General features: G+C 32.9%; 2 protein-coding genes across 2 annotated transcripts in view; one reads left to right on the top strand and one right to left on the bottom strand.

Annotated features, from left to right (window-relative positions):
• Window positions 1-11,541, top strand: part of LOC127737739 (structural maintenance of chromosomes protein 4-like) — a 41,298-nt gene extending 29,757 nt beyond the window's left edge. Inside the window, exons 19-26 of the mRNA XM_052248603.1 lie at window positions 1,091-1,142; window positions 3,255-3,392; window positions 3,711-3,855; window positions 6,219-6,392; window positions 7,423-7,602; window positions 8,513-8,745; window positions 9,904-10,087; window positions 10,907-11,541. Coding sequence (XP_052104563.1) covers window positions 1,091-1,142; window positions 3,255-3,392; window positions 3,711-3,855; window positions 6,219-6,392; window positions 7,423-7,602; window positions 8,513-8,745; window positions 9,904-10,087; window positions 10,907-11,116 — 1,316 coding nt within the window. The 3' untranslated portion in view covers window positions 11,117-11,541. The remainder of the gene's footprint in view (window positions 1-1,090; window positions 1,143-3,254; window positions 3,393-3,710; window positions 3,856-6,218; window positions 6,393-7,422; window positions 7,603-8,512; window positions 8,746-9,903; window positions 10,088-10,906) is intronic.
• A 5,279-nt stretch (window positions 11,542-16,820) lies between these two features.
• On the bottom strand, window positions 16,821-20,433 carry LOC127737752 (CB1 cannabinoid receptor-interacting protein 1-like). The gene is made up of 4 exons (XM_052248649.1): window positions 20,215-20,433; window positions 19,352-19,480; window positions 17,856-18,003; window positions 16,821-17,367 (listed from the first exon to the last, which is right to left on the bottom strand). The coding sequence occupies exons 1-4, from the start codon at window positions 20,268-20,270 to the stop codon at window positions 17,206-17,208; spliced, it is 495 nt and encodes a 164-aa protein (XP_052104609.1). The 5' UTR covers window positions 20,271-20,433; the 3' UTR covers window positions 16,821-17,205.
• Window positions 20,434-21,081: the final 648 nt, after the last annotated feature.

The following is a 21,081-nucleotide window of genomic DNA, read 5'->3' as shown; positions in this document are numbered from 1 at the left end:
TACAAGGAAGCTACTGAAAGTATGAAACAATGATTCATAGATGTGAACGTAAAGTAATGTCTTTGAAAGTTTTTAATGAAGCCTTTATGACTAGTGTCACAGATGACCACTGATATGTTCCATTTGTCATAGTCATAATCCCATCCTTTTTATGACTAGTGTCACAGATGACCACTGATATGTTCCATTTGTCATAGTCATAATCCCATCCTTTTTATGACTAGTGTCACAGATGACCACTGATATGTTCCATTTGTCATAGTCATAATACCATCCTTTTTATTACTTATCACCAGATTTTTGCCTATCATGAGCATGTTCCATTCCTAGAACAGGAGCTGGCTTTCTTATAAGGCACCTGAGTTCACCCTCAGTTCATGTTTCCCAGTATTTTACCGTTTGTGTGTATGTTTTTCAGATTTGTTTTATGCCCTGCCGCCATGTTACCCTTATCCATTCATACGTCTGTACGTCCGTACGTCCCAAAATTAGTTTCTGTTTTCTTTCTTTAGTTTGCCTCAACCAAATTTTATGAAACTTATACACAATGCTTATTACCACAAAACACAGATCAAGTTCGAATTTTGGTTGCTTCACTTTTACTGTTTTTGAGTTCTATCCCATTATAACCTTGTATGCAAGTGGGGGCATCATCTGTGTCCCATGGACACATTCTCCATTTATTTTTAATATTTCTCTGTTTATGGTGTTATCTGTCTTTCAATTTTAAACATTTTCTTTGTATCTTATTCAGTTTCACGTGAAATGCTATCAAACAACTTTACTTTACTTTATACAATTTTTTCCAGTTCTGTTTTATGGAATGATTTGATATTAATTGTGGAACTTAAACCCTCTTAAGCAAAACATTTGAGTACCAGCTCTGCTTTGCATGCTGAATAAAACATAGATAGCCGTTACTTGGTATTTTGGATAAAAAGGACAAAATCAGGAATTACCAACAATTCTGGATAACATAAGAAAGAAATATAGTAGACAAAATCTCTGAGTATATTTTGTTGTAAATTACTATACGGTAAATATTTGAACCTATGTCAAAACATCAATTTTATGATAAAAATAATTTCAGAATATGAAAAAGTTGGAGGTGCTGCAGCTAAAGTAGAAGCAGAAGTTCAAAGGTATGTTTCTAGATTTAAGTTTGGTTAAAACTAATTAATATTACTACAGTTGTGAAACTATTTTATTCACATGTAGATTTATAGTAAAGTTTGGTTATGATTAACTAATATTCATATATATGTTACACTGTTTCATTACATGTATTTATATTTGCAGTTGATGAAATAGATACGAGGGTTGTCCGTAAAGTTTGAGGACAATCTCAATAAAATATCATTTACCCGTCCGAAATAAATAAAACAAGTATATAACTAATTTCATGATTTACTGATTAAGTGTACAAAATTTTATTTCAGTACCTGCTTAAATAATCGTATTTTCATCAATGTAAAAATATAAGAAGCTCTCACCCGGAGCACCCAAACAAATATTTCCGACGTTCCGACGTTCGACGACGTCAACATTATAACTTTTCTCAACGTAGTCTCCTTTCAAAGCAACACAGTTTTTACATCTTTTCAACCAGTCATCAAATATTTTCTCAAACTGTTCTGTTTTTGTTGTTAAGATTATGTTCATTACTTCCTGTCTTTGTTCAGGTAAATCGTCGAACCTTTGTCCACGGAGAAAAGATTTGATATGCGGGAATACCGCAAAATCCATTGGCGCTAAGTGAGGGCTATACGGAGGTTGTTTCAGACATTCGAACTCAAGTAAATCAATTTCTAGATGAGTTTTTAGAGAAGTGTGCCCGGTGCATTGTCTTGGTGTAATATCACTGATGTAGTAATGAAACCAGCTTTCATCGGTTGTAATTATTCTGTCTAGAAATCGTATGCCACCACGACCACGAGAAAGTTTTTTAATAAATTGATTCGACAATTCCATCATGGCCGTTTTGTTAAATGTTCTGCTGTAAGAAGTCGCTGTACCCATCTAGCACATACTCGATTCATATTTAAATCATTTGCAAAAATGTGGTGCGCTGTAGTCTTAGAAATGTCACATTTTGTCTGCAACTTCGCAAACTGTTAGTCGCCGGTCAACGTTGATAACGTTCAGAACTTCATCTTTTATCGCATCTGATTTCCTCAAAGATGGCCTACCTTCCCGCTCTTCGTCTTCCAAATTGTATCTACCGTCCCCAAACCTTTTGTGCCACTTGAATTCCAATAACCGACTAACTTTGCTATGTTTCTCAGACTGTTTTAAGAATTTGTGTGTTTCTGTTGGCGTCTTTCCGATGTCTACATAAAGCTTTATAACCATCCGCTGCTCCACCTTTTCCGTAAATGTCCTTTTTTTCAGTGAAGCCGATTCTGAATTCAATGCTTCAAATCGAGTTTTCTCCGCCATTTCGAAATTTTGACCATTCAAATTTAGCAGGTGTAACGGCAAGACTATTGTCAACGTCACAATGTATGTTTCGTGTATTTTTTGGCGGATTTTGAAATTTAAAATAACAAAAATATGAAAACACCAGCCTGCATGTAATGTGATATTTTCACCATGCTCCGGGTCCCTATTGCTTATATTTATATAAAGTAAGTGTCATTATTTCGTATTTAAAATTGGACAACTATTGATATAACCGAACTAGGATATAGTTCAGAATTACTAATATGCAAAAAGAATTTACAAGAAATGCTATTTTTACGCAGACTTCAGCTTGTCCACGAACTTTACGGACAACCCTCGTATATTAAGATATATTACTATTGCTCAGAAAAAAAGATTTTTTACAACCTAACAGCAAACTGACTGTTAATCTGATGTTTTATTGTTATGTCCACTCTTAATAAAAATTTCAAAGAAGTTTGAAGATAAGACAAGACATTGTGTTTAAAATGTGTAATTATTTCTGGTAAACGTTTTAACATAATGGATGTTATCTTTCATATTACATAATGTGCTTTCAAGTGTGTAATTATTAAAACATAATGGATGTTATCTTTCATATTAAATAATGTGCTTTCAGTGTGTAATTATTACTAGTAAAAGTTTTAACATGATGGATGTTATCTTTCATATTAAATAATGTGCTTTCAGTGTGTAATTATTTCTGGTTAAAGTTTTAACATAATGGATGTTATCTTTCATATTACATAATGTGCTTTCAGTGTGTAATTATTTTTAGTAAAATTTTGAACATAATGGATGTTAACTTTCAGACTACACAAAGAGATAATGGAGATTGGAGGATCTAAAATGAAAGCAGCTCAACATAGAGTTGATGCCATTAGTAAACAGATTGATGAAGTTACAGGACAAGTCACTAAATGTCAGGTTGCCATCAAAACATCACAAAGGTAGGCCATATAGATATATTAGGAAATTCTTACCTGTCACTGTATAGGATGAATGTCTTGATTTTACTCCATCATTCATAACATTGATTGATAGAAAGTTTTATTGACTTTTACATTACATTTCAGGGGTAATAAGTAGCTTTCTTAGTTTCACATTTGTGTTTGAATCTGATGAATTGTATCTATTTCACCTGGTGATAATAGATTGAATTATCTGCTTTGTTCAAAATTGACAGGAGTATTATATTATTGATAAAAAGGAGTCATTGATAGATTTTTAACAAAAATTAACTTTGCTTGGCTCTTATTCTTTTACAGAAATTTGAAGAAAGCAGAAGACAAGGTTAAGTCTGTTGAAGAAGAAATACAAGAAAACAAAGATAAGATAGCAGAGCTAGATAAACTGTTTAAAACATTAGAAGAAGAGGCAACCCAAGTGTTAGAATCCTACCAACAATCTCAGGTGGGTAACCAAGGGTTGTTTCAGAAAATACTATGTGCCCCTGGAAAGCAACTCTATTTTTGTCTCGCTTGACTGAGTCAAAAAGTGGGACATAGGTATGCTGTTTCCGGCAGCGGCGGCCGCTGGTGGCGCCGTCAACAATGTATTAGTTTGTGATTAGGTCTAGTTTGTGGTGAACCACAAGTTGTAGGTCAATCATATTTGGTATACAGTTGTATAAGCATTGGCACATCTCATTTCCATGAAGATTATTTGGCCCTGCCCCCTCATTCATGGTCTATTGACTTTGAAACTTTTGCTTATTTTACATGTATTAGTTTGTGATTAGGTCAGTTTATGGGGAACCATTAGTGGTAGGTCAATCATATTTGGTATACAGTTGTATAAGCATTGGCACATATCATTTCCATGAAGATTATTTGGCCCTGCCCCCTCATTCATGGTCTATTGACTTTGAAACTTTTGCTTATTTTACATGTATTAGTTTGTGATTAGGTCAGTTTATGGGGAACCATTAGTGGTAGGTCAATGATATTTGGTATACAGTTGTATTAGCATTGGCACATCTCATTTCCATGGAGATTATTTGGCCCTGCCCCCTCAGTCATGGTCTATTGACTTTGAAACTTTTGCTTATTTTACATGTATTAGTTTGTGATTAGGTCAGTTTATGAGGAACCATTAGTGGTAGGCCAATGTCAATTGGTATTCAGTTGTATAAGCATTAGCACATCTCATTTCAATGGAGAATATTTGGCCCCATCCCCTCAGTCATGGCCTATTGACTTTGAAACTTTTGCTTAGTTTACATGTATTAGTTTGTGATAAGATCAGTTTAGGATGAACTGCTAATGTTAAGTCAATAATATTTGGTATGCAAATCCATTGGTATTTGTAAGTATCGTTTCCATGGAGATTATATAGCTCCACCCCTTCTTCATGGTTCATTGACTTTGAAACTTTTACATAGTTTACAAGTTAATGTTTGTGTGTAGGTTTGTTTAAAGGGAACAACTTATAATAAGTCAATGATATTTGGTATGCAATTGTATTAGCATTGGCACATCTTATTTACATGGAGATGGTTTAGCCATGTACCTCAGTCATGGTTCATTGACTTTGAATATTAGCCTAACTTGTTAAGTATTGCCATTTTAATTTCAACATTTGCATAATCAAAATTACAAAAAAGCGAGACATATCTCTGTGATAACAGTTTATATTTATGTGGGTGGTCCTTTTTGAAAGTAAATGAATGATGGAGGTGGTGCCCTGGAACAGGAGATGAAATATTTTGAGTGTCAGTATGTTGAAAAAAGTGTTATATGTACGTGGTGTTTTATTTTTTGGCTCACCTTTCCAAACTCTAGTGGGAGTTATCGTCATTACTTTTGGTCCATCTCTGTCTGTCAATCCATCAACCTTTCACAAAAAAATTCTTGAGAACCACTGAACAGAATTTAACTAAACTAAGCACATGTTTCCTATGAAGTCTTCTGTTGATATTTTGACCCATCATTTTCACTTGAAAATGCCTGTAGTCAGTCAGGAATATGTTTGTTCTCAGTTGTTTCCATAGAGAACATGCTCTTGGGTTTGCCTTAGTTTGTATGGACTTTCAGCTTTGATCTATTCTAACTGGTGTTATCTAATCCATTTGGTGCTGATTCATCAAAAAATAGGTTAAACATAGCCAATTGAAGTTTCTGATTAATCAATCTTCAAGATCTTTAGAATTGGTGCAGGGATTGAATTATGAACAAAAGACTAAGGCACATGTATACACAAATGAACATATAAAAACTGAAAATACACAGCTATATGGTTACAGCATCTCTTGTTCCCTATTGAATTCCACCAATTTCTGTGGATGATGGGGGTTAAATAAAAAGGCCCTCCTGGGGGAGGGGGGGTCTAGTATATTCTGGATCAGCCCTAAATAGATTCAATATATTTCCTCTTCCTAAACATGCATGAAATAGCTGCCATTGGAAATAAACATCAATCTATCAATCAATGTATTTCCTGATATAAAGTCTATCATCAGTACTTTAAACACCATGTTTGTCTTGGCTGAATCAGTTATCTTTATACATGAACTCAAACTAAATATTGTCTGTCATATTTGAATTTTACACTAATGATACAACTTGTCTCCCAAATGTTTTATAATTTCAACTAAGAATTAGATATATACTTATTAAATCATACTAAAAATCACACCTGATAATATTTTTATTCATTTATTTATTTAGTAAACAGTAAATTTTCATCAGGGTTGATCTGCCAATATCCGGAAAATTAGAACAGTTAACTGTTAAAAGATAGTACTATGTACTAACTGTTGAATATTTATGTTATAGGAGAAAATGAAAGAAGCAGAGACTGCATTAAATGAAGTAAAAGCTGAAGTTGCTAAACTTGAGGAAGATGAAAATAAACTTCAAAAAGATTTTGTGGATGTCAGACATGAATTGGAAAAGTTTGAGAATATAATGAAAACAAACCAGCAGAAAATCAAACATTGGAAAAGGGAGGTTTGTCTCTTAGAAATGTGTAGAAGATCACATATTTTTAGGATTTTCCCTTTTTTTTTTTTTTAGATTTTTCTCAATATTGTTGCCTAATTTTAAATTGGATATGTGTCCTCATGTATAGATCAATTGCTTTTTTAATTGATCAAAATACTAAAATGTGATTTTAGAATATATTGATCCATGAATGGGGAGATGGTTTGTTAGTGAATATGTCATGAAAAAATTTGCAAATTCTGTAAATTTGTCTTACCTATTGAAAATGTCACAGAATGCAAGACATAGGGATGCTGATCCAGCAATAATGGTGAGGACATTTAGCAAATTGTATGGAGCTTCATAAGGAAGAGAAACAGGAATGGGCATATCTTTCATACAGATGCCTTAATGTGTTAAGTTTAGCACTGGCAATTCTTAAATTTGTGGTTCACCTCAGACTATAAAACTCACAAAAATAGTACCCACAAAATAATGAGGAACCCATAATAGGTTAACTATTTTTGGTCTAGAGAATCATTGTATGGTTTACGTATCTACCATGCCAAGTTTATTTTCATGGTTCATTGATCAGTGATAAAGTACCATGATTAGGTCAGTTTCTCCTTTCTATGAAACAGTCTGTGATAACTTCTGTATGATAATGTCTTTTAAGTTTTGATGGGGTCTTTACTCTTAAGCATTAAAACAATAATAATAGTATACCTTACTAATCTTTAAAAGCTCTTTGGATAGATAAGAGTTCAACAAAAACTATATATATAAATATATAGCATATCTTTTACTTAGATAAGCAGTGAAATTAAGTTTAGTCATTTCATGTTGTCTACGAGAGTTTTGTTATATGTATAATTGACAGATTTCTTTACATTATTAGTTTTTCGTATTGTTGATGGCCATATGGTCCCCTGTAGTTGTTTAAATCATTGTCCTTTGGTAATTTTGTGGATAGTTATCCCATTGGCAATCATACCACATGTCATTTGTAATTTGTAATGATTACTACTTTATATGTAATTGATTGTCAATTTTTCAGATAGGCCATTTACAGCTGAGCCCTATAAGTGGACAGGAAGTGGGAGAGATCACAGCTATACCTGACGAAGAGCTAGCAGAACTAGATAAGGAGGCCATACAATATGAAATAACGGTCCTCGAAGAAAAACTGGCACAGATGAAACCAAACATGGCAGCTATTGCTGAATATAGGAAAAAGGTAACTAAAAAAAATTAGGTATATTATCCCGAGTAAACACATCTTTACGTTTAATTACTGAATAGAAACTGTTTTCCCTCATAGCTGTAGGTAATAATGTTCACTAGAGAAATGGAAAATTAATGAAAACTTTTCAAAAAAATTATTAATAAAATGAAAAATGATGTATGCTTTGTCAATTACAATCTGTAGGTTTTGTATTTATATTTTTATGGTAAGAAAAAGGAGTAGGTTTGGCATTCATAATGTTATGTAAAGCAAAAGGAGAAGGTATGATATTCATTTTGTTATGTAAAGCAAAAGGAGAAGGTATGATATTCATTTTGTTATGTAAAGCAAAAAGAAAATGTTTAGTGTTCTTAATGTAATGAATATTTGGGGAGCTTTTGAGTTTGAAAAATGGCAAAAAAGTTAATTTTTTCATCTAAAATGGAGGAAAAAGTGTAGTTTTGACACTTATTTTTGTGTGGTTAATCTCAGAACATGTTAAAACCAAATAGTGTTTAACAAAAGCTATTGTAGCAAAAAAAAACTATGTAAATATGTTAGTTGTTGCCATGAACTTATATTTATGGATGGAAAAATCATTTGAAAAAAAAACCAAAGTATATATTATTTCACATGAACACTAAAAGTAGCTTTTTGAAGTCATCATTACTACATTTATTAAGACATCATTGATCCTGGACCACTGATTTTAATTTTTCATTCTCTCAACTTTAAAAACAGATATAAATAGAAATCTAAAATTAAAAGTAATAAATATGGCTCAAATTAAGACCAAATAAAGCCAACCCTCCACTTTGTTTCAAACTCATAGAAAGCTGAAATGTTGTTAAAAATTGTGAGTAGTAAAGGTCATAGTTTAAATAGATATCTATAGAATAACAAAATGTTCTGTGTTTTTTAGGAAGAGCTTTATTTACAACGAGTAGGAGAATTAGATAAAATAACAGACCTGAGGGATTCCCAGCGTAAATATTTTGATGAATTACGTAAACAGAGACTGGACGAGTTTATGGCAGGATTCAGTGTTATCACAAATAAACTGAAAGAAATGTACCAGATGATTACACTAGGAGGTGATGCTGAATTAGAACTTGTGGACTCATTAGATCCATTCTCAGAAGGGATAGTATTCAGGTAAGGCTGAATTAGAACTTGTGGACTCATTAGATCCATTCTCAGAAGGGATAGTACTCAGGTAAGGCTGAATTAGAACTTGTGGACTCATTAGATCCATTTTCAGAAGGGATAGTATTCAGGTAAAGCTGAATTAGAACTTGTGGACTCATTAGATCCCTTCTCAGAAGGGATAGTATTCAGGTAAGGCTGAATTAGAACTTGTGGACTCATTAGATCCATTCTCAGAAGGGATAGTATTCAGGTAAGGCTGAATTAGAACTTGTGGACTCATTAGATCCATTCTCAGAAGGGATAGTATTTAGGTAAGGCTGAATTAGAACTTGTGGACTCATTAGATCCATTCTCAGAAGGGATAGTATTCAGGTAAGGCTAAATTAGAACTTGTGGACTCATTAGATCCATTCTCAGAAGGGATAGTATTCAGGTAAGGCTGAATTAGAACTTGTGGACTCATTAGATCCATTCTCAGAAGGGATAGTATTCAGGTAAGGCTGAATTAGAACTTGTGGACTCATTAGATCCATTCTCAGAAGGGATAGTATTCAGCTGCAGGTAAGGCTAAATTAGAACTTGTGGACTCATTAGATCCATTCTCAGAGGGAATTTATACAAGTAAGGCTTGGTTAGAACGTCTGTTATAAATTTGACAGTGGCAAAAAAGACTCTAACCTTCAAGTCGTCTAAAAAATAGCCAAAATTTCATGAAAAATTCTAACACCCTTGAAAGATAATCATTAATGCAAAATATAAGTAGAAAGACTAACTTCATGTTGTAATCCATAAATATATTTCATATTTACCCAAAAATGATGCCTAATCCTCATTCTAGTTCGTTTATCATTACATGAGCATAAAATATATCTTTTCTTTTTTTTTTGTAAGTTTGATGGGCTCAAATAATAAGTATCTTTATTCTTTACCCTCCTCTCCCTTCCCAACACACAACTAAATCTACAACGTTAATATATTAAGGTATATATATATACATTACAATAATAGGACATATTGTAAACATCACATCAGATTTCTTCAGCTATATCATATCATAAACTTGTACGAAATGGTGTAATTTACATAAATTTTAATATTTTTTCATTATTTTATTTAGTTTTTAATACACTTTCCTAAGAATTGTAAACAATTGCAATTTTTCAGTGTACGACCTCCAAAGAAATCATGGAAAAACATTTCTAATTTATCTGGCGGTGAAAAAACACTCAGTTCTTTGGCTTTAGTGTTTGCCCTTCATCACTACAGACCAACACCTCTATATGTTATGGATGAAATTGATGCTGCTTTAGATTTCAAGAATGTTTCTATTGTTGCAAATTACATCAAAGTAAGTATTGAAAAACCATTTAAGAGTTAAAAATATACGAAAGTTAATCATAACTATAATGAAAAAAACTGTACCAAGGTACCAACTAAAATAAATTTACTTGGATAATAAGATGCAATTCTGTATAAAAGAAATTAGCTACTTTTTCCAAGGTTGTTAATCTCACTTAAAATACATGCCTAACAACTAACAATTTATACATAGAAATTATCATGAAAAAAAAAGGAAAATTCAATTACTATCCTTCCAATAATAGAAAAACAAAGGATATGGGGTATCCATCCATGACACAAAATTAGTACATGAACAGCAAAAAACACACAAAAAGCATAAGAACAGCACTTTTATTGCTGTTCTTCATCTCAAAGTTACAGTGAGGCCTTTAACAGTGAGCAAAAAAAACTCTCACCTCACTGAAGTTTAAGACGGCCCCTAGAACTGGTTTGAGCGGAATTCTTTGCAAATGATTCGGATAGACTTTGTAAGCTGTAACACCACCAAATAGGACACAGTCAAAAAGAACATACTGGAAAGTAGTACATATTTAAAACAAAATAGATCATATGCATAGGTGTAAATATCAGACTATGTACAATAGCATAGTTGCAAGATCAGTGTTAGCATAGATGCAAGATCAGTGTTAATAGCATAGTTACAAGATTAGTGTTAATAGCCTAGTTGCAAGATCAGTGTTAACTACAGAGTTACAAGATCAGTGTTAATACCCTAGTTACAAGATTAATGCTAGCATAGTTACAAAATCAGTGTTAATAGCATAGTTGCAAGATCAGTGTTAAAATGTTGTATTTTTTTTTTCAGGAGAGAACAAGGAATGCACAGTTTATCATTATATCACTCAGAAACAACATGTTTGAACTAGCAGACAGACTTGTAGGCATTTATAAAACTGACAATTGTACAAAATCTGTCACAATTAATCCAACAAAATTGTCGCTACCACTGCAAGAACAATCTGTTAATACACAACAACCAGTAAACACACAACAACCAGTGGTTACATGTACATGAAGAAACAAGGAATCAGTGTGATTGGATAATATAATGGCAGTTTAAGTCCATGTTTGAGATTTTCATTGAATGGAATAGATATGTACATAACATTGAAATGCATGAAATGTGACGGTAGCCTGTTTATTATTGAACTGTAAACATTTATATTTATTCCATTTACAATGCCTTATTGTGACCTGAAAGTTATTTGCTATTGAAACAACATAAGATAGCATGCTGCAAGTTAACATTGAAACTTTTAAATGTATATGAGTATCCTCCAAGGAGAAAGTGAGCAGTTAGTACAAATGTGAATTTCAATTATAGTAAACGTATATTCTAGTGATTAGATTTTTAATGTATCTTTATTGTGTCTCATTTCACTATACATATTCTTTCTGTAAAATCTTTTACTCTAACAGTATAAATTGGTCAAGCAGAAATTTCTTTATATTTATTGTGGAAAAATAGTCTTGTAGGCTCTAGCAAGGTTTTGTTAACCTTGAGACACTGCTGCTAGTTTGTAGCCAGCATGAATCTTGAGGAAAAATGGGAGTATAAACAAAAAGTGACAGAATTTATATATAATGTGCAAAAACATAGATTGTATTGCACTATTTTCAAGTGTAAAATAAAAAGTATAGGTCACCATGCTGTTCCAAATTTCTCATATTTTGTATTAGGATAATGTAAATAAAAAGCATAACTGACAAGAGAGAAATCTAAATGATAGATTTTTAAAAAATAATATATGAGACCATAACTCTTTAGAAATGCTTTAAGAACAGATGTTTAAGAAGAAAATGAATATGAACAACTCTTCTACAAATACAGCGCAGGAAGTGGTGGGATCAAATCCAAACCTTTGCAAACCAAGGACTTGGTATTGGCTGTTTTTTCTGTTAAACACATGGCATTTTTAAAGAGTAAGAGCAAAGACTGTTGTCTCAGTCAGAATAATGTGTCCTGGTAGGGTGACAATTCTTCCTGAGGACTGTTACCTTGTGAACTAGCACATTGAAAATTTTGCTCAGCATGGGGTCTTGTACAAAGAAGGGTTTATATTAATATATATATAATAATATGTTTTCATCCTGAATATGCATTTATGTTGCCACTGAACGTTAAACAGCCATCCATCATCATCTTCAGAAAATTTCATAACTTTGCTTTAAAATGGTAGATAATTCAAGATAATTTTGTTTTATAAAGGAATGTGCAGGAATAATGATTATTATACAGCAAATAAAATGCTCTGCAGGGCACAGTTTGATACGACTGCAGAGGTCGAACCGTTGGAGAAAGTATGAACACAACATTCAAGCTTGATACAGCTCTGAATTTGGATTTTGATGACATATTTGACACAGCCTAGTTTTCTACTACAGAATGAACGTGGTCTAAGAACTTAAAAATTTGAAATTGGACATTTTCATATTATGGTTCAAATCCAAAATCTTAATACATGATACAGCATATTAAAGAACCCCAAAAATTCATTTTTGATGAAATCAAACAAAGTTAAATTTTAGACCCTTTGGACCTCAATGTGGACCAATTTTATAAAGAGGCCCAAAATCCAAAATTCAAATACATGGTTAGTTTTCAGCATATCAAAGCACTCTTAAAATTCAATTTTTGTCGAAATCAAACCAAGTTATTTTTGGACCCTTTGGCCCTCAATGTGGACCAATTTAAAAATGGGATCCAAAATCTTAACACACAGTTAGATTCAGCATGTTAAAGAACCTCAAGAACTCAAGACTTTGAATTAAACACCATTCAAATTGGTCAAGAAATAAGCAATGTATGCAAAGCATTAGAAAAGTATTGTTTTTTTGGCCCCTTATTCCTAAACAGTAAGGGGCCATAACCACCAAAATCAATCCCTACGTTCCTTTTTTGGTATGGAACCTTGTGGTACAATTTCATAGAGATCCATAGACTTATACTCAAGTTCTTGTCCCAAAGCAGAAAATCCTTTGTTTTTGGCCCCTAATTCCTAAAGGGTTCCAGCCATAACCCCTAAAATCAATCCCAACCTTCCTTCTGAGGTATATGGAACCTTGTGCAATTTCATAGAGATCCATACACTTATACACAATTTATTGTCCTGAAACAAGAAAAATGCTTTGTTAATGGCCCCAGATTCCTAAACAATGACCCCCAAAATCATTCCTTAACCTTCCTTTTGTGGTATGGAACCTTGTACAATTTCATAGGCCTACTTCAATTCGTCCAACTCGGGTTGACTAGAGTTATAAAATCAGTAATAGGGTCAGTGTCAGTTATTGACATTATTTGATCTCTCTGTTGGTCTGATTATAGGGTCAGTGTGAGTTATTGCCATCACTTTGTGTCCTCTGTTGGTCTGCATATAGGGCCAGAGTGAGTTATTGCCACAACTTGATGTCCTCTGTCCAGTGTCAGATATTAACTTTTATTGATGTCCTCTGTTGATCTGCCTATAGGGTCAGTGTCAGTTATTATAATGACTTGGTGTCCTCTGTGGGTCAGCCTATTGGGTCAATGTGAGTTATTGCCATCGCTTGGTGTCCTCTGCTCTGCCTATAGGTCCAGTGTGAGTTATCTCCTTCACTTGGTGTCCTCTGTTGTGCTTATTGGCAAACACTTCCAGTTAAGCATTGTCAGAATGTGCTTATCACCAGAGACTTATTGGCCAACACTACCAGTTAAGCATTGTAATAAGTGTTTATCGCCAGAGACTTATTGGCAAACACTACCAGTTAAGCATAGTCATAAGAGTTTATCACCAGAGACTTATTGGCCAACACTACCAGTCAAGCATAATAATAAGTTTTTATCACCAATGGCTTATGGGCAAAAAAATCCACTTAATAGATAGAAGAAGATGTGGTATGAGTGCCAATGAGACAACTCTCCATCCAAGTCAAAATTTATAAAAGTAAACCATTATAGGTCACAGTACGGTCTTCAACACGGAGCCTTGGCTCACACCGAACAGTAAGCTATAAAGGGCCCCAAAAATTACTAGTGTAAAACCATTTAAACGGGAATAGTCAGTACGTGTTTGGTTGATTATAAAAATATGTTTCCAGTTCATTTACCATTTACCTTTGAGAAAAGATGCCAAACTAATGTGGTCTGGACATATATCTTGCTTTCAAAATCACATGATGCAGACATTTCTTGAACTCAAGGCATACACAAGGTGGACACCGAGATATTTACAAGCCAGTCTGTCTGAATTAAATTATCTAAAGCAAATAATACACAGAAAAGATAATACAAAGAGGCCAACCAAAAAGCATAAGCTGGGGAAATGCAGACAACAACCTGGCCAAAAGAAAAAACACCAAACAGACAATTAACAGTCTATACAACACTACACAAAGATTGAGTAGTATTACCACATCAAAAACGTGTTGCTCATAGCATGTAATACTCCGGGATTGTCACAATCGAGGAAAAGACGGAGTTGTGACTACCTCAGGTGGAACATATCCGTGGTAATATGTGCGACACATATTACATTACGGTCAACCAAAATATAATTACGACCGTAAAACTTTCTCGAAAAGATAATTTCACTCGACCATTAAGAATCCTTATTATTGAATAGCTTCATTTTATTGAGGAAATCATGGTAGGAAACGTAAGCCTAGACCACTCGATTAGCTAGGCTATACAATATATATTTTTACTCAGGTAATGCTTAATAATGTTACAAAGACCATGATGTATAGTAGCTTGGAGATGTTATATATTTGCAGTTCATCGTATATCCAACCTATCGTAGACGATAATAATTTTGACTTTATAAATGCCAGTCACATAAATTTTGAGCCAGTCAATCTGGCTCTATGTCATCGCTCATGAGACGGGACTGATATCAAACCATATATGTGTAAATGACTAGAACGCCAGGAAATAATTCTGACAATAACATATCCATTTCGTTTATATATATTGACTAGGTTTTGAAAAAGATAATTTTTAGGAAGTTTTCCACAGGTTTTACGGACATTCTATACATTATGTTATATATATGCATAATGTTACAAAACACCTAACATAGCCTATTTGCTGTCCCTTTATTTGCCTTAATGATACCACTTTTGGACCTTTTTTAATGTATACCTGTGTAACTTAATGATACCACTTTTGGACCTTTTTTAATGTATACCTGTGTAACCTTGCTGAAAATAATTAACTTAATGTTACAAGAATAAAAAATGTAAGACCATTGGATCGAGAAACACACTGATTAGCTAGATCGATGTGATAATCAGTAATTTAGGTTTTAGTTCAATAATCCGTTGGTTTTGGAGGAGAAATTTTACTAGTTATGCCATGGGAGTTTTAAGTAAATTCCTTATTATGAATCAGTATACTAATGTTAGTTATTTTGTACCAACGACAATTAGGTTCTTTGATAAAAACTAATAAGTGTGATACATAATTTTTGAATCTCATTTCCGCAATAAGTCTGATATAAATATGATACGAAATAATAAACAATATATCATGCATAAATAGGAAGGTAGGAAGACGTTCGTTATATGTACAGAGGAGCGTTTCGCCCTAGAAAAAGGCCTAGAATTGACGAAAAGGATAATTTCAATGAACTACCCAAGTCCATAGTTAGGAATACAATGTATACTAAATGTATGTTCACCATAACAAAAATCAAACATGATATTTTTAATATTCCAAATAACATATTTAAAATTTTTAGGATTTTAAACACATCTGGGATTTTTGGGAGTTTCACGTTTTCCAACTTTTATAATTGCAAAATGAATGAGAAATCGGGTTTTGCAACTGTCGATATAATGCTTGTATCTTCTTAGATTTGCATGTTCTAACTTTACGAATGGGATTTGTGGAATACATCCACTATTCACTAGAGAGGATATAGCATCGGCAGCAGTATTATAAAGATAAACATAACTAAAGGCTCCATGGATCCTGTATTGCTCGTCTGGTATCTATGCATGATGTTGACTTATTATATTTTTCTGGCAGTCAATAAGCCCTTCAAAATACGGAAAATCCCCTTTGAAACTTAGAATTGATGAATTTTTTAAACCAAATGTCGCCTTCATATCTACAAAGAATGCCGCGGAGTGAAAGCGGAGAAGAAAACTTTTTTTGATGTGGGAGATTCTAAGTAAAAAGTTTATAACTCCATCAAACGAGTCAACCAGAATGAAACTCATGTATGATCTGTTACTCGTTTTAAACAATAATAAACCAAATATCAGATTAATAATTGAATCAAAGGCTGAAACTTTTGAGTTTTCTATGAAGTGTTAGTTATAAAGTCTAAGGGCCGTAAATAGGTCAAAAGTAGGACAGTGCGAAAAATATTCTCAATTTAAATGATAACTGTGAATTGAAAATCAGATAAAAAATTATATAATGAAAGCCATAAACATTTACCATTTTGACTGTTTTACAGCTTATGTGCTATTTTAGTAACGTCGGCCATGTTGGTTGCTCAGCTGGAAATCCAGGTATAGGTGTTAAACATATAAACTATATGGGTGATTTTGACCAAGTTTTGTTTCCATTGTCCAATTGGTTTAAGAGAAAGAATTTGGGGGAAAAAATTTACAGACGGACGACAGATAACGACTGCCAAGTGATGAGAATATCACATAAAACCCTTTTGTCCAAGTGAGCTAATATAAACACATCCAACGACTGGAATGTATGGAATGATATTAAAAGAGAATAATTTCATGCATAGAATGCAGTTATATTCAAATATAAAAATTGAACAAAAAAAAGTATTTCCTATGTCTTCTGGTGACGAGGCGTCGTATTGTTTTAAATGTGTCCAGAACGCACTTCTGTAAAAGATACTTATGTCCGCACTGATAACTAATGTATACTTGTAGGAATATACCCTGTGTTCAATGTAAATAATGTAAACAAGCCTCCTTTTATGCAAATGCAACTCCAGTAACACAACACGTACGTGGAATGTATATATTACAAAGTTACTGGCTGGGTATCACATTTTCCCGGTTCCACTGCTTAGATGTTAAAGCCTTGATTCCTTGAAAGAATGTATACAGCATAGCATTATATGTCTGTAAAGTAGCGTTCAAATGTAACTACAAATATTTTTCTTTCAAAACGTCAACGTGACTCGATCCGTCTTCAACTTTACATTCATACTCTAGCCATGTCAAGGTATGTCCCCAGTGACAATGTTCGACCTCGTTCTCCTTGTAAAACTTGCACTGTAAAGTCGCAATTAAAGTATGTCCTTCAAACTGCAAAGAAATGTTATACTGTAATAATTCTTTAGTGTTGCAAATTAATTTAAATAAAAGCGTCTCCTTGAAATGTCCTTTATATAAGGTCACATAAAATCAATTTAACTAAGACTGTCATCTTATCTTTCTTTACTTATTTTTCTTTAGGATCATTTATCATTTTACTATTTAAATAAACATTGAAAATTCTTAACAATAAAAAAAAAAACAATAATAAAAAAATAGTTTTAAATGTTAAAATTAAAATAAAATTCTATAGGTCCCTCGTACATTTTTCATCGAGGATAAGAATTAACAAAATAATTTCGTGTAGCAAGAGCAAACAACAAATTGTAAAGCATTATTTTTTTCATTTGCAAGCTCCATTTGTTCACCCCCTACCCCTTTAGGACACCATCATGAACTTACATTTCACGAAAATACGGAAAGACAATGTATAACTCTGCTAGGCTTGACGATATACGTAAAGCATAACGATTAATTACCAGAAATAATAGAGGTACTTCCTTCCTCTTTTGTCGTCTGCTCAGATCGTATCCGGACGTGTTAAAATGAGATGAGTATGTAATACAGTCTTCATCTTCTGTTGTCAACTCTTCGAGTTCAATGCTTTCTCCCTGTATGACGAGTTCCCTATTGTAATGACAGAAATAACGAGAATCAAAACATGCAATACCTCTGGTATTTTTAGCAGAATCTATTGGATCAGAACACTTTTTTTTTTTATCTTTTTGTAAAAGCTAACGTACCACAATTTCAAGGAGTTATAGACCACTTTGTGCATACCTTATTTATCCTAATTAACTATTTCTCGTCCTTATCTTAAATTACATCGTCTCAGCTTTAATTTGTAATGAACCCAAGACAGACAAGACGCTCTAGCCAAACACTAACATGTTTTGTACTAAGTGACTGATGGGCTGAGTCTTATTTCACAAAAATTCTTACTAGAAAATAAATACTCGTAAGTCACAAACATTTCAGTATAACTTACGATCAATTTTTATCATATGATTTTTTGTGATAAGAGCCCCTAGTTCCTGCTATAGAACCAGACGAAGAACACCTCCAGAAAGCACGTCCAAAGAGAACAATTACTGCAATCAAGTTCAAAAATTACCATTCGAAGAATATTGTTGAAAAACAATTAAAGAACTATACAAAGTGTTTTGACATTCCAACCAGCAAAACACCTCAATATTTAAACTCATTCTTTGTGCAAACAGTGATCGATTGGAACCACCAAGAAGACTCTAGTGCGCGCACTCTCCCTACTGTTGTATTAAAGCCAGTATCAATAATGCATTCAGGCAGATAGAGATACAGAACTATCACAAATAGTCACTGATCATACAATAGTTATGTCATTAGAGACTATCAATTATAAAATTAACGATATATAGAAAGTCAATTAGCTATAAGTCACAACATACACAAATATTTGTGAAATGAACATGCCAGACAGTCTTATGACATCACTGTAAATTAATTTAATGACATTCAGTTGATATAATTAGAAATAATGATTATAAATACCTTAAAAAGAAATCTATTCAAGTCACTTGATCAATATTAGAAGATCAATTGCTGTGGAAAATACATTCATTTTTGTATTAGACTGATGAATATGTGGGTTTTTTTTTTTTAATTTTCGGTCAGTTTACAGAATCAGGAAGGTTCAAATGTAAAAACAAAACATTGACACTTTTCTAAGCGAGATAAAAATAGATGATAAGCATTATAAGTTGAATACTTGTACATGTAGATAAAATGGTCAATTTGTGTTTAATATGTGTGATATTAATACTTGTATATGTAGATAAAATGATCAATGGGTGCATGTGTGATATCAAACACTGTCATCAGCATATTTTAACCAGTTTATTGATTTTAACAAATCCTTAAAAAAATTAATATTTACAAATAAAACAGATATAAAGTAAAATATGTGAATGAGTTAAGTATGAAATTAAAGACTTACTTCAGTTTTTCGGGTGGCCGAATCACAACTTTAACTGCATACGTCGAATTAACGTTCAATTTAGTTGTATGAGGTTGTGTAAATCTTTGTCCGTCCTGCTTTTGGTAGATAGGTTTCTCGTCTTCTTTTCTGCGAATAGATAGCCAAACTTTGAAAAAGATAGCCATTTACTCTCAGATAAATTCGTTGTAGTTGCACACAGAGGCTGCAGTCAAACCATGATCTGTAATTTGATCGTCTGCAAATTGCATGTGATTCTGTCTCGTGCGATTACATTTTCAATATCTACGATATTCGTCATAATGACTGTACGTTGCATTGCTGCGTTACTTATTGATTGATTTTCCCGTAAAACACTATTGCTTTCTGATCGATGACACGTATTCTAATTAGTCCAGTAATAGTTTTTTCTCTTTCTGATTGAACTTGTATTCCTGTTAACAGCCAATTCAATATTTGTTTACATGTGACCCTAGCTTGTTTTACTATCTCGTATATATTATTGCCCGATAAAGTAATGCGTATCTTATCAACATTATAAATATTTTTTAAACATTATAGATAATTAACTTGAGAAAAATTCAGATAAACGCATCTAATCAACATTATGAATATTCTGACATGTTAACATAGTAATAATTCAGAAAAATGCAGACAAAATAATGACAAAGATTAAAAAGGAAGTATATTATCATTGTAATATGGTCAGTTTGTCAACGCTAAGTGCGACAGTTATTCCTTGGTTATTTGTCAGTCAGGCATCGTGTATATTAATTTGATCACCTGTGCATATTTGGGTTACTTTGAATTACAAAATTGTTACTATTTTTCGTTTGAAATTCTATTTTATTAAGATGTCTTACCTGTGCAAGAATTCGTACTTCCTCTGTGGCATTTCATAAGTTCCAATTAGTATCATGCCGGACTACTGGTTTGTCTTTATATATAATATATATATGTATGTTTAATCCATTTTGCATAATACAGCAAAAAAATCCTATCGATCCCCCCCTCAAATATCAAATGGTCGTCCCCTTAACATTGCTGTTTTGTCTCAAATTTCAGAATGTTGACTTCTTAGTAAAGACCTTGAAAATTACATTTTCAGATGAAAAAGGTAATACATTAAATTTCTAAATTTTAGTGGTTATTTAGTATAGTTGTTGGTGTATCGAAAATTAAATGTTATTATTTTTGGGAGAATGTCGATACTATCATAATTCTTTGGAAAACCGAATATCACTTTAATTGTTTGAACTTTTACGGTTTTTCTCGGTAGAGAGTGCTACCGATGTACGATTAGATACTGAATATGATCACTGCCTAACCGATTACTGATATCAACCATGATTCTACTCACTGTGGCGCTTAATTATTTATGAATGTTGAATACCTCCATCGTATAGTTTTAAATAATGAGTGAAGCCATAGTACTTATAAAGAACGTGAACCATCGTGAGACTACTAAGTCTTGGAGAACAAAAACAAAAATACATCTGAATACTTAGTGAGACTCATTCCGATATTCCCGAATACAGTTACCACGGTATTACTGGGTAATAACTACATTTATGATGCAACTGACTACTGAATACCACCACGCTACAACTGAAAATTGAGTGTTATCGCAATGATCTTTTATTCAAATATCTTCACAGATGATGCACTACTGAATACTTTGTTCTTCACGGTGCTATTGTATAGCTGAAGACTATCACAATTAATGGAAT

Source organism: Mytilus californianus, unplaced genomic scaffold (genome assembly GCF_021869535.1).
Source record: "Mytilus californianus isolate M0D057914Y unplaced genomic scaffold, xbMytCali1.0.p SCAF_4, whole genome shotgun sequence".
In the NCBI taxonomy this organism is placed as follows: domain Eukaryota; kingdom Metazoa; phylum Mollusca; class Bivalvia; order Mytilida; family Mytilidae; genus Mytilus; species Mytilus californianus.
This window is presented reverse-complemented; position numbering and strand designations above follow the sequence as displayed.